The sequence below is a fragment of the Acipenser ruthenus genome, chromosome 12, assembly GCF_902713425.1.
Source record: "Acipenser ruthenus chromosome 12, fAciRut3.2 maternal haplotype, whole genome shotgun sequence".
NCBI classification, from domain to species: Eukaryota; Metazoa; Chordata; class Actinopteri; order Acipenseriformes; family Acipenseridae; genus Acipenser; species Acipenser ruthenus.
Window position 1 is genome coordinate 5,761,686 of NC_081200.1, and position 15,173 is coordinate 5,776,858.

Here is a 15,173-nt window from a genome sequence, read left to right on the forward strand (position 1 = left end):
AACATCAAACAGTCAGTTAGATGCAAAGATACAGTACTGCAGTTGCCATGTCAACTGCTGCCTGTGGGGCGGTTGCTAGGATAGAATTGCAATGCATCAAAATAATAATGGAACACTGGCAACCAGCAGAATGACTTGAACATTCACTTACACAACTCCCATTCTATAGGCTGTTGCTAAGATTTTATAGAGACTATTAAGATTTTTTTTTTTTTTTACAGAATATGGTTTTTAAAAACATCTTGCAATTGTAAGCCTGCACATGTTTGTTTTGGCTTTCGAAATATGAAATTGCTGCAGAATGATTACATTTTTTAGAGGTGCAAATAGTTTTAGAAAGCAAGCATACCTAATATTGCATCTGAAACTGCCCTGAGGGAGATTTTCTGTAGCCAAGCTGGAGGTTTTAGGCATGTGCATGTTAAAGCTGACAAGCTCATCTACCTCCCCTTGCATTTTTCTAATATAATTCTGTAATCTGAGCAGAAAGACTCTCCGGGGCAACCACAAAAACATTAACAAGCCGCTTTCAAAAGAAGCTAATTCGCTCTTTTAATGCATAGTGTGTAACGTTCCTACAGATGGCAACTGCAATGGAATAATACTCTTGACTGTTCAACCACTGACACATATAAGGTAACTTTCTAAAATTGTAAATGCATTTAGCTTTATATATTATGAATTTTGCAGTTCTTGAGCATAAATAATATGGATGGATTTCGTACTTCTGAGGCAGATGCATCTTTGGATAATCTACAATTATATATATATATATATATATATATATATATATATATATATATATATATATATATATATATAATTGCAGTATCTCATATTTCCAAAGTTTGACAACAATTAGCATGTACTGTATAAGGGTGAAGGGTAGGTGGAGAGACCCACCAATACACAAGCATGCATAATAATTCTCACTAAAATATCATATTTATTTGACAGAATCACAGCCATCAGATTTACTATTGCTACAGTAACTATATGCTACAGTAGTTGTATTAGTCAACAAATGAAAAGGATTAACCTCCTAAATTTCAATAGCGGAGACCAATAGTCAATAACAATAGTTACAATATGACTTGCTTGGGGGAAGAGGACCTTTTTTATTCAACTCAAAAGAAAATGTTCTGAAATGAAAAATATACCTGTTTTACACTTGTTACTAGTCCTACTATTTATTTATTAATTATATAATGGATTGATTGATTGACTGATTCATTCATTCATTCATTCATTTTATGCAGATTTTTACTATGACAATCGCACCATCAATTGCATGGCAGTGGATGGAGTTGCACGATTCTGTTTCTCTGTATGCGGTTGAGAGGAAGGTGAGGAGGTCTGTCAGTCTGAAACAGTGGCAGTTGCACAGATGTCCTTGCTTGCATCCTCAGCTCCTCCTGGCCCCTGCTAATGAGGGGAGGCTACACAGAGCTGCATGGAGTGGCTCCTTGGAACAAGTTAAAGCTTTGCTGAACTTCAGAATTCCTGTGGCTTGCCAGTAAGTAGATAATTAGTCCAAACATTACCCCCTGATTACTTATTAGCAATCCTTTTACCCTGTGCATCCACCCTAAATAGTCTTCCTTGAAAGCTGACAAGATAAACTGCAGTTAAACATCCAGATATTGTAGAACACTCTCCATACCCCTCTGGATAATCTGATTGAAGGTCACAATAGAACAGGGGGAAAGGAAAAGTAGGTCATAAGGACATGCTATATTTTTTCATTGAATACACATCAAATAGGTGATACAATATAAGCTCTAATTTAATGAACAGAGCTTATATAGCATAAAGGTGGAATGTTCCTAGCTCTGTGAAACGTTGTGTAAGTAAAGATTTGCTATGTGCTATGTGTTGTCATGGCTTTTGTCTGATTTAAATTCAGGAACAGCCAGGGCTGGACACCTCTTCACCATGCTTCATTCTGTGGACATCAGCCACTTGTCAAGTTCCTTCTTCACAGAGGCACGGACATCAACAGCAGGGACTTCTTTAATTGCACCCCACTGCACAGAGCTACCTGGAACGGGCAGGCTCAAACAGCTGAGTACCTTCTTCAACACGGAGCTTCCCATGCTATCAGGACATGCTCTGGGCAGACACCCTTACATCTAGCTGCAGCCAACGGGCATGGTAATGTTGCTCGGACTTTATTAGAGCACAAAGTGAGGGTTGACTGTAAGGACATTAACAGGTGGAGCCCACTGCACTGGGCCTCCTTCAATGGCAACCTAGACATAATAGATCTGCTGCTGAGCAACGGCGGTACAGTAAATGAGAAGAACAACAATGGAATGACCCCCCTGCAGCTGGCAGTGTTGGCTGAAAGCATCTGCTTAGGAAAGGTGCAGATCTCAATACTAAGTGTATTGGATTGGATGACTTTAAAACCAATTTAAAATGATTTCTAATGAATTTACAGCAAATAACATTTCCAGTTTCTACCTGAAATATTTATTTCATACTGGGTTCCAAAAATAATCAGCCATGTATAACACAGCCACACACATTTGTAGAAGCAGCTTTGTTCATGTGAGCTGGCACTGGCAAAGTGTTATCAGAAGCAGGAAAGTCCACAATACAAAACACTATCAGGTTGTACATTGGGAACATCTCCAAATCTCAGCTGAAAGACATAATATTTCTTGTCATATATCCATTTTCAAGCAGAATTCTACAGAAAATACCATGAAACAAGCAAGGAGTGATTATTTTCTGCAAAGAGCAAAGCCAACAATCAATTGAGGGAAATATTATTTTCCTGAATTTTACATCAACTGCCATAAACCAGACTTGCAACCCCTGTGATCATTTGTATTAAAAAGATCAGATCTTCACATCTAACTGATGCAAGGGTAGCAGATGGTGAATTATCCAAGGTCCCTAATGCAAGGTCCCTAATCCTCTTGTGCCTTTTTTTGTTACTAAATCATGCAGCTGCTGCTTGAAAGAGGTGCCACAGTTGATGCCGCAGATAAAGATCTTGTCACCCCACTGCACCTAGCTGCAGGATGTGGTGGTTTGTGCATTGCTGTGCACCTGCTAATGCAGTATGGGGACTCAGTGGGCTCCACGGATCTGTTAGAGATGACTCCTCTACACTATTCCCCTTTAAATGGCTTTGCTGAAACTGCAAAAAACCTCCTTTGCTACGGAGCGGATAAGAATGCTAAAGAGAGCCTTGGGAAAAACTCCCTTGCACCTTGCCTCACAGAAAGACCAAATTCAAGTCCTGGTGGTGTTACTGAAGAGTGGGGCTGATGCATCGCTTCAGAGCAAGTGGAAGGAAACAGCTGCTGATATTGCGGTACAAAAACAACACGCATATTAAAAAACTTAAAGCCTAAGGAAACTAAAAATACAGACTAATTGTATTTGTATGTGTGCATTGTGAAAACTGCACCAATATGTATGCACTTATATAAAAAAAAAATCTTATTCATGATTTCTGTAGTACAGATATTCTAATAAAGTACAACACAATAGCACGGGTCCCATGTAAGTCAGGGTGCCTCATTTTATGAATCTACATCTCTCATCGTTGATTACATGACATCTCAACGTTATACCTACGTTACCAGGAACTGCAATCGGAAGAGGATCATCACCAGTTTGGTGATGTCACTGAATAAAGTACCGGTCGGTCGCGCGGAATGATATGTTCAGAACTGAACAGATGGAAATTAGCATTCCTGGAAAACACGAGAGGAGAATTCCCCATGTTGCTAACTTAAGTTGTCAGAACAAAGTGTTGCATCAACTGATTAATTATTTACATTCTAGAAAGTGGTATTGCCACGTTTTTTTGGATGAATCAAACCATATGCGCTTCAATTAGCAGATCATAACTTATCTGCCGCGGCTATAGTGTATGTATGTATGTAGCGGTTGGATGTCATAAGCCTTCTCTAATAGGATTTAGATGCCATAACTTTAAGAAGAAAATATTTTGATATTATTTTATTGCAACGTCTAATATGTGCTAGTTATATTGTGTACACTGAAGACCAGTGAGGGGTTTATTTTAAGAAAAACACCAAAGCAAGCAACAATGTGACTCGAACATGTTTAGCCTTCATTATGCTCCCAATGCATGTGTCACTGATCTCTTAATTTATATTACTGTACGGTAAAACTTTGAAACGTTCGGCAAAACGCAGCAACTCCAACGTAGAGTGGACTTTAGACTTGAAATTGTTACAAACTGTTCTGTACCAGTAGCGTGAATAGAAGCAGTATGCGTGTTTTGCTTTTAATAAATAAATAAAACAAAATATGTAATGTAATCTGCACCAGCTAAAAAAAAAAAGTCACTAATAAAAGTAACCAGCACAGTTTAAAACACGAACGCCACTTCTGTCACAAGTCCGAAGTATTCTTTGTTTCCTGTTTGGTTTTTTTTGGCGGACGACTACACTGCTGAGCCTGCTCACGGTGTTGTTCACCTCTCACGTCACTGGTTGCGTTTCTCCTTTCTTCCCGGTATACTTACTGTAGTACTGTTCGTTTAGTTGTTTGTAAGTGAAGATGGCGTCTGATGGTCACTTTGGTGTTACCAACTCGTCTACGGGTAATGAAGGCATTCTTATTGGAGATAAAGTTTATTCCGAGGTTTTCCTCGCTATTGACAACTCGCTTATCCCGGAGGAGAGACTCTCTACAACCCCGTCTATGTCAGATGGCCTCGACCTCCACAACGAAACAGACCTGCGCATCCTTGGCTGTGAATTAATCCAGTCCGCTGGAATTCTTCTCCGTTTACCGCAGGTTTGTAGAAAACGTTTAAAATAGAAAAAGGAATTCAGATATTCTACCCTTTTTTTTTTTTTGGTCAAATAAAGTCGGCCAAAATTGACAAAAATACTATTAACTTATTATATAACTGTTATATTTGTAACTGTTTGTTAAATTATTTTATATATAAGATACCGATAAAGGTTGTATGTCAAATAAATTTCATTTTACTGTTTATAAAATGTAAAATGACAAAAACAAAATGGCGGACGCCATGTTGTGTAAAAATGACTTCCAGGATGTTTTATTTGTTTCTTCTTTTTCTGTTTTGTAGGTGGCCATGGCTACAGGCCAGGTTCTTTTTCATCGATTTTTCTACTCGAAGTCCTTTGTCAAACACAGCTTTGAGGTAAGTTGCGTTATAACATTCCCATATGTCGCTTTTACATTTTATGACCAACGCAGTATCGAGACGGCGCCATGTTGTGCATATGGTGATGACTGTCGCGTAGTGTAGTATAACAGTACCATAATAATCTGCGGATTACTACCATTACCATATACGACACACTAGCTGGATAAACAAAATAGCAAGAAACTAGCAACTTTAAAATTACCTTTTAATGATTCAGAGGCCTTGGTTGCTTTTCGGTGTTTATACCATAAATATAAATACTCTTCATGTTGCCTAATTGAAATAATTTATTTTCAGATTGTTGCCATGGCTTGTGTGAATCTTGCCTCGAAGATTGAAGAAGCACCACGGCGAGTAAGAGATGTAATAAACGTGTTTCATCATTTAAGGCTTCTTAGAGGAAAAAGGTGAGTTTCTAAAGTGTACAATAAAACAAGTTTTGTGCAGTACAGTACTCTTACATTTCCACTACAGGTTTATATGAAACAACTATTCAAATTTTTAATTAATGACTAAAGTTTTGTGTTTTTCCTCCCAATAGACAGTTTAGTGTGTGTGTGTATATATATATATATATATATATATATAAATGCCATCGTTTGGCATCCGAAAAAGTGGTCATTTTAATACATATTGTTTCTAAATCTTTAGTAACTTAAAACATCTTTGATCTGATGTCATCGCACTCCATGAGAGCATACAGTTGCTTTCTTGACTTGTTTTTCTGGTTGCTTTTTGGTAAAATTAATTGTCACTGCTTACTTACTCAGTTTGATATCTTCAATACATCCAGTACAACCCAGTGCTTTTTTATTCTTAATGTGTGTTTTTGGCAGGGGCGGCTGCCTACATACATTTTTAAATTAGCTGAGGACTTAACATTTCAAATATTTGTTACTTTTCACTTCTACACTGACGTTTTTGTTTCAAAATGAGTCTGTATTTGTAAAAGATGCTTGATGAAACATCCTTTCCAAAATTGTGTAAGTCTTTAAGGGGAAAACCAGTGTTTAGAAAACAATGGCATGTTTTTCTTTACCATGATTGATTTGTTCATGGTAAACTAAGACCTTGGTATTAACTTTAGTTCTCTTTTCCCTTGCAACCAACTAACAGCAACCAGCTACATTTACCAAAGCCTGGGTGATGTGGAATGGTACGTAGAGATGAAGCTGTCGGCATGGCAGAAGTGAGAGTGAAGTGTCGCTATTCCCCAAGGAGAAGCCAGTGGTCTGAGAACGGGTCACTGGAATCGGGGACTTTCAGGTTGGCCGCTGGTGAAGGCGTCTGCGAAAACTCCTATATCTCATTTGAAGCGTTTGTCTTTGCTGTCCAAGTTGTACCTTCACACATTATGCCATAGCTTTTACAGTATTAGAAACATAAAACTGTTTATACTGGTCCACAGTAAAGTGGGTTTCAGGGTAATTTCAGTTTTGATTTTGAATCTGATGCAGATCATCTAGGGATTCAGGTTTCATACATAATTTAATTTCTTTCACAATTGAATGCAGTATTATACACTACAAATGGCAAGGTTAAATGACCGTGATATCTGCCCTATATTAGAGTTAGAACTAATAACCAACATATTATTTGGAAGTTAACCAAGTCAGAAAAAAGGTTTGTCGCAAAACAGTTGCATCTGTCAGTATTCTACTTAATTTGGTATTCAATAAAAACAATTGTTAAATCATTACCTAGTTTGATTTTAAGCCTGATAATTCAAACCTATTGTTAAAGACGTTAAAACAAACGGAATACTACTCAGAATGCAAAAAAGAAATGATATAAAATAGACGCACACAAATTACGTGCTATAAAACCAAGATATGGTGAACTTGACTTGTTCATTTCATAAACATGACAACACCTGTAGTTTAATTTTCTTCAGTGGAAGTTTTTATTATTGGAGCTGGTGAGGGACAGTTATTAATTTGTTAAACGTCCAACATTTGTCGCAGTATATTTAACTTTAGAATCTGTTTCTTGGGGGTGGGGTCAGACATTTTATTTATGCTTATAAACATCTCATGGGTAGACAGTTCGTTCTGTTCTAAAGTCAATTAGAAGTGGATGTGTTGCCTTTGAGCTTATATTGTAAGATTAAGTAATTTTTGCTTCAGGAATCAACTAAAATTGGTCTGCTGGGATGGCCAACTTCAAACAAATCTGACATTAGCTGTAGAAATGTGTTGTCATTTCCATGCAGTAAAGTTTAAATTCTTGAGTTGTAACAACTTGTCCCAAGGGAATTGTGGCACAAATGCTTCTGATAGTTTTGGAGACAAAACACATGCATTGCTTTGTTTTAATAACAATTTGAAGTACTGGTACTTGCATCCTGATTTATTAAAAGTTGAGTACAGGGTATTCTACACATAAACCTTGCTTCATTTTAAGTCATTCCTATAAATTTACTAGTAACTTTGTTGCTTGTGTAGGGAAAGTGTTTGTTGCTGATTTAGTCCTTGAGAAATTGCAGTGAATAATATGCTTTGTTTTGCTGTACTTTGTCCAGAAAGGTATTACACTACCTATTTTTGTTTGCTAAATCTATAGACTGCAGATAGTTACTGTTAAAGCTATGCTGTGAAAGTTTTTTTTTTTTTACTTTTCATAGTTGCATGTGTGGAGATACCAAGTTATGAAAATATTAAAAATGGACATGGGCAGCACAAAACAAAGGCTTCTAATGCAGTTACAGGAGTTTAAAAGCAGGTTCTGCTGCCTTTAGTTGGTTGAAAGGGAAACTAGAACTAGGGCAAGTTGAACTTTTTTTGCTTGCAAAACAGTTGTGATTTTTTTGTAAAATAGGACACCAACTCCATTGATACTTGATCAGAACTACATTAACACCAAAAACCAAGTAATCAAAGCAGAGAGGAGAGTGCTGAAGGAACTGGGTTTCTGCGTTCATGTCAAGCATCCCCACAAGGTGAGTTAAAATACTGTATTTCAGCAGTAATTTAAAGCAAATCTTATAGGCAGACGTGTTTTTATTTAAATGAACCAGATTAAATAAATAGGTTATTTGTTCTGTAATCGGTTCTATAATTTTGTTTTTAAATATTCAGTATCTGAAGTAACTGTCAAAGGGCCCACTCAATTTCCTTGTGTGTAAATTGTGTCGTCTTTTGGTTTTAATTTTTTTAAATTTCAGATCATTGTAATGTACCTTCAAGTTCTTGAGTGCGAGAAAAATCAAACCCTCGTCCAAACAGCCTGGTAAGTTACCTTTTCCATTTCTTTATATAGATTTTAACCAGACATTTTCGTAAATGTTAGTTGCAAGCTATTCTTTAAGATCTGTTTGCATTAACTTCAATAATGTTGCAGTTGTGAATCTCTCAAGGACTTTCTTTCTTACAGTAACTTGCCATTTTATATTTTCATGCCTTGATTTTTTTTTTTATATATACTTTAAGGGAGAACTCAGTTTAACTTTGTCCTTTTTTCTACTCTTTAATTAAAGGGTAGTCCATGATGGTAAGTCTCATAGAAAGAACTCTGAACTCTGCTCCTTCAACCACATGACCTCAGGAATCTCCCAATTGGCTGCCCTTCTCTCCAGCCAATCCAGTGCAAGCTCTCATCCGAGATTCACTGAAGTGGTCCTTATTCACCTGGCAACATCATCTTGTTTTCTTGGGTGTCAAAGGATTTGTATTTTTGCTTCCAGATGTAATTGTTCATTTAAGTAGCAATGTAGACATTTTAAATGCACTGTTTTTGTATTTAGATACAAATAACTAAAACTATACATTGCAAAACCAATTTATGCTATTAACAGTCTTTTTTTTTTTTTTTTTTTTTTTTACAAAAGTTTAGAAGTAGATATTTACATATCTTCTTACATAAGTATTAGAAAATGTGACTTAGTCTTGAGGAATCTGTTTTCCAGGCTCCAGTCCTCATAAACTGGGTCTTCAAGCAGAGAAGATTGTAAGCGTATCCTGTAAATGGAACCCTTAATCTTGCTTACTAAGACTTCATCTTGGGATGGGTTGGGTTTTCTTTTGAATTGAGAAACTAAATTTAACGGTAGTTTGCGCTGTACAGTTCTTTTGCCATCTACAGATCAAGTTCAGACATGTTGCCAGACATATCATCTTTGAAATGCAAAGAAGTATTTATGTTGATGTACAAGTAAAACCAGTCCTAGATGACCACTTGGTCAGTAACCACTTTTAATGATTCAGTTGATAGGAACTTTTATTTTAAGGACTGGTATTTAACACAGGTTTTACTTGTTTTCAAATTCCTTTTTCCTCATTTACTCCTTTGGAATAATTGAGTGAAATTTGTTAGCCAAAAAATATCTGTAGCTTTGTCAAGGATGTATCTTCCAATTTCTGAATTGTATAATGTTTCACAAGCATTAAAGGCTGCACAAGCCCTTTCAAATTGCACTAAAAACAGGAAACCTAATACAAAATAAAACAAAAGTGATCAATATTTGTTTAAACAGCAATATTAAACTTATTCCAAAATCCCTAATTTCTAGTGAGCATATAACGTAAATTAGTTTGGGATTTTTAAATCCCTTTATTTCAATCATGTTAAGTATGATTGGTTAAGTCCTGTAGGCAAATTTTCATCAGATTCATACCGATAACACAGAAGTGGTTACCAGTGGAAATACTTGGTATTGAAGATCACTGCATCAAGGAAATACATTTAAATATGCATTTGATTGGGAACATCTGGACATCTTGGATTTTCTTGAAGCACATTCCATTAGGGATCTAGTCAGACTTAACATATTCCCGATCAGTGCTTTGCACAGATGATTTGTTGAGTTGGTTTATCTTTTTCCTTTCTTGAATATGCAGTGAATTGAGGCATATTTTGGAGCCAAATAAAAGCAGATGTTCTATGATGTGGAGAGAAAAAAAGGACAAGTTAAATTGAGTCTCCAAATGCTGTGACATGTTTCTTAATGCATGCTTTCCTTTAGCTTTCATTTAATCAGCATAGTGAATGGGTCAGGATTGTTTTGATTGTTTTTCAGGAACTACATGAATGACACATTGCGAACAAATGTGTTTGTGAGATTTCAAGTTGAAACGATTGCCTGTGCCTGCATCTATCTTGCAGCAAGAGCCCTTCAGGTGAGTGAGACAATCTGTTGTCCTGGAGTGCTCATACCACTGAAAATCATGTTTGGTTATCATTAAATAAGTAATTTACATTAATGGTATGGTTGATACCTGGAATAGAACGGCCCTTGCTGCATTATTTATTTTATTTAATGAATTTAAATCAATTTTTTTTTTTTAGATCCCACTTCCCACCAAACCACATTGGTTTATGTTGTTTGGAGCCACTGAAGATGAGATTAAGGAGATTTCAATAACCACTTTAAAACTTTACACAAGGAAAAAGGTAAGATTTAATGAGGCATTGTGATTAAACCAGCCAATCCTTCACAAACAATGGGATGGGCTACTTGATGATTTTTATGTTTTAATTTTAATGTCATTTTTCAACAGCCGAACTATGATTTACTTGAGAAAGAAGTTGAGAAGAGAAAAGTTTCACTCCAGGAAGCAAAACTGAAGGCCAAAGGACTAAACCCTGATGGAACTCCAGCTCTTTCAACGTTAGGGGGGTTTTCACCTGGCTCTAAACCATGTAAGTTTTTAAATAGAATCTTTAATCTTGATGCATAGCAATGATGTGTCCAGCTAGATATAAGCTTGTTTACTTGGAAAAGCCATGTATATATTAAATTACTTTTATTGTATTTTCAGGTTCACCAAGAGAAAATAAAACGGATGAGAAGTCTCCAAATTCACAGAACTTAAAGGCTGTCAAAAAGGAGCCAGATGATAGACAGCAGAGCTCCAGGAGCCCTCATAATGGGTCAGTACTATATAAATGTTGGTTTTGAATGGGAAGTTGAAGGGTTCTTTACTGTAGTCCAGAGGTTCCCAAACTGTGGTACGCGTACCCCCAGGGGTACGCGAGACGTGTTTAGGGGGTACGCGTGACAAATTGTGTAATGGCGAACATTTTTGTTTTGTTTTGTTTGTTTTTTTGCATTTTCATAAGACTTGTCATATTCACACAAAACTTTAAAACGCATTGGAAATTCATTTTAATTTCTGCCGTGAAATGGAGAAACAAACAGAGCCATGCAAGACAATCTCGCAGCAGCGGGACACTTGGGATCAACGCTGTGGTGTGCTCGTTTATTGCAAACCTCCAAGAGGTAACAATGAGAACAAGGATACACAGGGACAGTGACGTACAGTTTTTTTATTAATTACATTTTTTTGGTGGTTATGATGAGCTATTTTCGATTTTTATGTAAAGCATTTTTTCAGAGCTTTCGATTTATATACTGTATGAAATTATTTTCTGTTACTGTACTTTACAAAATGCTTGTTTTTTTTCTGTCACAAAGTAGTAACTGTACAGTACCACACTTTGTACCTTCTTTCCTTTGTTGTCTTCCACAACGAAATCCCTGTGGTCATGGACACATTCTTCTGGGTTTTTTGTGTTTAGGCATTTTTTTTTACATTTCGCCACAATTTGCAATTCTGTTTTAAATCCTACGTATCTTAACTGTAATATAGCTTTAAATCCCGCGAACAAGCCTCCAGTCGAGAAAGTATTCAGAACTAATCAATACAAGTTAGGGAAAGGTAGGTTGTTTTTGTTTTTTATGTATTAGGTTTTTGAGTTATGTGAATTGAGTATATTTCCAGTGTTTTTCTGGTGTTCATTATACACAGATTATTTTTTTTTTTTTGTTTGTAGTATCAGGTGTTTTATCGGTTAAACCCTAAAATCAGAAGCCGTAATTATATTATTATAGTCATTTATATTGTAAGTATATTATTGTGTATAAATCTGTGTATTAAGAAAGCATATATTAAAAACAACATGAAAATATAAATCTGTATGCTAGGGGTACGCAGACAGTTGATAGGTCTGGAAGGGGGTACGCGGCAATCAAAAGTTTGGGAACCTCTGCTGTAGTCCCATTTAACAGCTTGCAGAATAGTCTGCTTTTAGGGATCCCTAAAAGTATTAATGTCAATTACCTTATAGTTTGGCATATTTATACTGCAGTTTAGATGAGTGCAGTATAGGAATTGATAGAAACAAGAGACAATGTGTGACAGACAAAATCTGAGCTCTGTTTCTCCCTCTTGTTCTCTAGCCTTAGGAAAGAAAGCAAGAGGAGCAGAAGTGTGAGCAGAACACCATCAAGGACTAGATCAAGGTCTCGATCTCGAACACCAAGAAGACAGTAAGTAAAACTATAGAAGATGTGTCAATCAGTGCGTTTACATGACAAAGCGTTTTCTGAAAACATTAGTTTTCGGAAAACTGATTTTCTAAAACGTCACTTTTCTGTGTTTACATGATTTTAACGATAGAAAATCTAATTAGAATTCAGCCTATTTTTTTTCTTAACATTTTCAGTTACAATAACAGAAGAAGCCGTTCTGGTACGTTCAGCTCACGATCTCGCAGCAGGTCCCACAGCAGAAGTCTTACTCCGCGTCGTCTACAGAACCATGGATCTCCTCATGTCAAATCCAAACACCGCAATGATGACCTCAAAATTTCAAACAGGCACAGCCACAAAAGAAAGAAGTCCAGAAGCCGCTCACATTCTCTCAGCAAGTCCAGAGACCGCTCTGAGACTGTTAAGAAACACAAGCATGACAGGGGGCACCACAGAGACCGGCGAGAGAGATCTAGGTCTTATGATCGTACACACAAAAGCAAACATCATGGCAGCAGTCATTCAGGGCACAGCAGGCACAGGCGTTGAACACTGGCTGTTTTGTGAGAACACTGAGACTTACAAATTGCAAACCTTAGTTTAATGTAGGATTTGTGACTACATTTTTCAGTGTAAAAGATGGAATATGTTGTAATAAATAAAGCTTTGATTTTTATAAAAGCATATCTTCTAAATTCAGGAAATGTAAAGTTTTGCACAGTTAAAATGATACCTTGGACAGTAACATGTTCAGTTGTAAGAAATTGTATATTGTAGAGATGAGTGAGAAAGGGGTTTCTAAAGAAATATTTTTTTTTTTTTTTTTTAAACGATGCAGACACTTTTCTTTAAGACCTCTATCTCTTAATTTGTTACATTGTTTTTTAGTCTGCACGTGTATTGTCTGATTTTTACAAAAATAAACAAAGTAAATATTACAGTGAGAAACATGAGGTGAGGGAACAAATGTCAAACTGTAAGGAAATGTCAGTCCATGACTATGCAGTGTTCATAACTGCACTACAACCACGTAACTTAATTTTGCAAACATACCTTAAAACAAGTGTAAGAAAACATAAGTGAGGAGGCTACAGCAGTCTGGTACAACTACTTGAAGTGCATTGTCATTCAAGTAATTTTATAAATGAAAAGTTGTGTTTGTCTTGGAGCAAAATCACTGAACCAGGTGAATTGTTTGGAGTACCTCTTAAATTGTTTTCTTGCCCCACTCAGTTCTTAAGGTGTTTAAAGTGAAGGTTATTTACAGGTCATCGTAGACATGCCAAAATATGCTTGTAACCACAAGAGGGTGTCAACAAAACATGCTTATAACTGGAATACTTTGTTGGTGTTTTTGGCCCTCTTGAACACTTGCATCACTTTAAAACGTTTCACAACACGCTTAACCCTCAAACCAACACACACCAGCTGTTTGGCTGTGAAAGGTAATTGAGACATTACCTTATTGCAGCTAGAATGAGTAAATCAACAAATGACCTAGCAATAAAGTCGTATCTTAGTTTGAGTTTAGGTAATAAGATAAATGGTGATGTGCAAAGATTGAAATGCAGCATATAGGGTAGTCACCATGATGATTTTGTAAGCTTAACAAGTGTATACTTGGCACATCAAAATTGTAACTATGCCCAGTATTTCATGCGTCAAGATTTGTAAATAAAGAAAGTTATTTTTGTATTTGGTTAATCATACATGACTACTGTTAGTAAAATTAGGTTTAACATTGTTACATACCTTGAGCAGTAGTAGGGTTCAATGCATGTCTTACCTGTGATGCAAGACATGCATTGAACTGCTGGAAGTGTGGACTTTAGTAAAATACATTTAAGCTGTTATACAAGCACAAGGGGGTGCTGCAGTGCAGTACAATACCGGTTACCAGTCCTTTGTGTGATGCAACATTAGCTTTACTGGTGGTACATAAGTATGCACTAGCTATCCAAATCAGATCAACTAGGTACGGGTATTCAATAAAGAGTAAGGCAAGCATGGATTGACAAGGTATTTTGTGTTTTTGGGGGGGGGGGGGGGTGGAGACATGATGTGTTCACTGTTGGTTATGGTGATATACAATCAGACCATAGCTGTAATTACTTTTCAGGGATGTGACTACACATCAAGGCATTCTCTCGCATGTCATCCTTATTAAAGTCTTTCTGGGTCGATTAATAAACCCTACTGTAATGTGTACTATCTTTGTTTTTACAACCAGCTTGCATTACCAAGGCAACGGCGAAATTTACTCACGACAGAGACAGTATTAAATAAAAAAAAGAAAACGACACTGAATTATACATTTTGACTCCAGTCATCAGGAACTGGCTTGTAATATATGGCCATGCTAAAATTCTTCAATCTTTCCTTATAAATCATGCTGTTACAACACTCTGTCAGTCACAGTTCGTGAAGTTTCTTGTCACCGACTTTAAGGAAAAACTACAATGCAATACAGTGCCTGCATGATCTGTTTCAGCAAGATTCTTGCTGATGTCGATACAGCATTCCAGAGGTAATGGACTATAAATGATTTTTACAACAATGGAAGGGCTTCTCGGGGCTTTTAAAATCTGCCAAGCAGCAGGTCACAAGACAGGGAGATCAGCTAAAGCATGCTCACGCCTTGTAACGCACAGTTTTCAGGTAAGGTTGCCAGATTTCGTCAAGAGAGGATAAAGCTGCAGAACGAAAGCTCGCACAGTGTAGCTCTCGCAGGGAGCGCATGTGAGTCACATAGGG

At 36.7% G+C, this 15,173-nt stretch overlaps 2 protein-coding genes across 4 annotated transcripts; both read left to right on the forward strand.

Moving 5' to 3' along the window:
• Positions 1-299: 299 nt before the first annotated feature.
• Positions 300-3,721, forward strand: LOC117416797 (ankyrin repeat, PH and SEC7 domain containing protein secG-like). Its single transcript, XM_059034387.1, has 3 exons — positions 300-636; positions 1,260-1,516; positions 1,907-3,721. The coding sequence occupies exons 2-3, from the start codon at positions 1,269-1,271 to the stop codon at positions 2,418-2,420; spliced, it is 762 nt and encodes a 253-aa protein (XP_058890370.1). The 5' UTR covers positions 300-636; positions 1,260-1,268; the 3' UTR covers positions 2,421-3,721.
• Positions 3,722-3,962: 241 nt separating this feature from the next.
• Positions 3,963-13,100, forward strand: LOC117417122 (cyclin-L1-like). 3 transcript variants are annotated; one of them, XM_034028954.3, is made up of 11 exons: positions 4,371-4,788; positions 5,090-5,164; positions 5,468-5,577; positions 7,988-8,108; positions 8,334-8,398; positions 10,185-10,284; positions 10,454-10,558; positions 10,666-10,807; positions 10,927-11,038; positions 12,348-12,437; positions 12,614-13,100. In XM_034028954.3, exons 1-11 carry the CDS (start codon positions 4,549-4,551, stop codon positions 12,966-12,968), a joined length of 1,515 nt encoding a protein of 504 aa, XP_033884845.1. In that variant the 5' UTR covers positions 4,371-4,548; the 3' UTR covers positions 12,969-13,100. The 3 variants fall into 3 exon arrangements, 2 of the variants coding, with proteins under 2 accessions (XP_033884846.1, XP_033884845.1); XR_004546681.3 differs by lacking the exons at positions 10,666-10,807; positions 10,927-11,038; positions 12,348-12,437; positions 12,614-13,100 and adding an exon at positions 8,646-8,659 and having other exon boundaries at positions 4,082-4,788; positions 10,454-10,471; XM_034028955.3 differs by lacking the exons at positions 10,454-10,558; positions 10,666-10,807; positions 10,927-11,038; positions 12,348-12,437; positions 12,614-13,100 and having other exon boundaries at positions 3,963-4,788; positions 8,646-10,188.
• Positions 13,101-15,173: the final 2,073 nt, after the last annotated feature.

Coding starts and splice junctions, on each gene's coding strand:
- LOC117416797 (XM_059034387.1), top strand. CDS start 1,269: ATGACAATCGCACCATCAATTGCATGGCAGTGGATGGAGTTGCACGAT. Junction 1,517..1,906: donor AGAATTCCTGTGGCTTGCCA/GTAAGTAGATAA, acceptor ATTTAAATTCAG/GAACAGCCAGGGCTGGACAC.
- LOC117417122 (XM_034028954.3), top strand. CDS start 4,549: ATGGCGTCTGATGGTCACTTTGGTGTTACCAACTCGTCTACGGGTAAT. Junction 4,789..5,089: donor TTCTTCTCCGTTTACCGCAG/GTTTGTAGAAAA, acceptor TCTGTTTTGTAG/GTGGCCATGGCTACAGGCCA. Junction 8,109..8,333: donor ATGTCAAGCATCCCCACAAG/GTGAGTTAAAAT, acceptor TTTAAATTTCAG/ATCATTGTAATGTACCTTCA.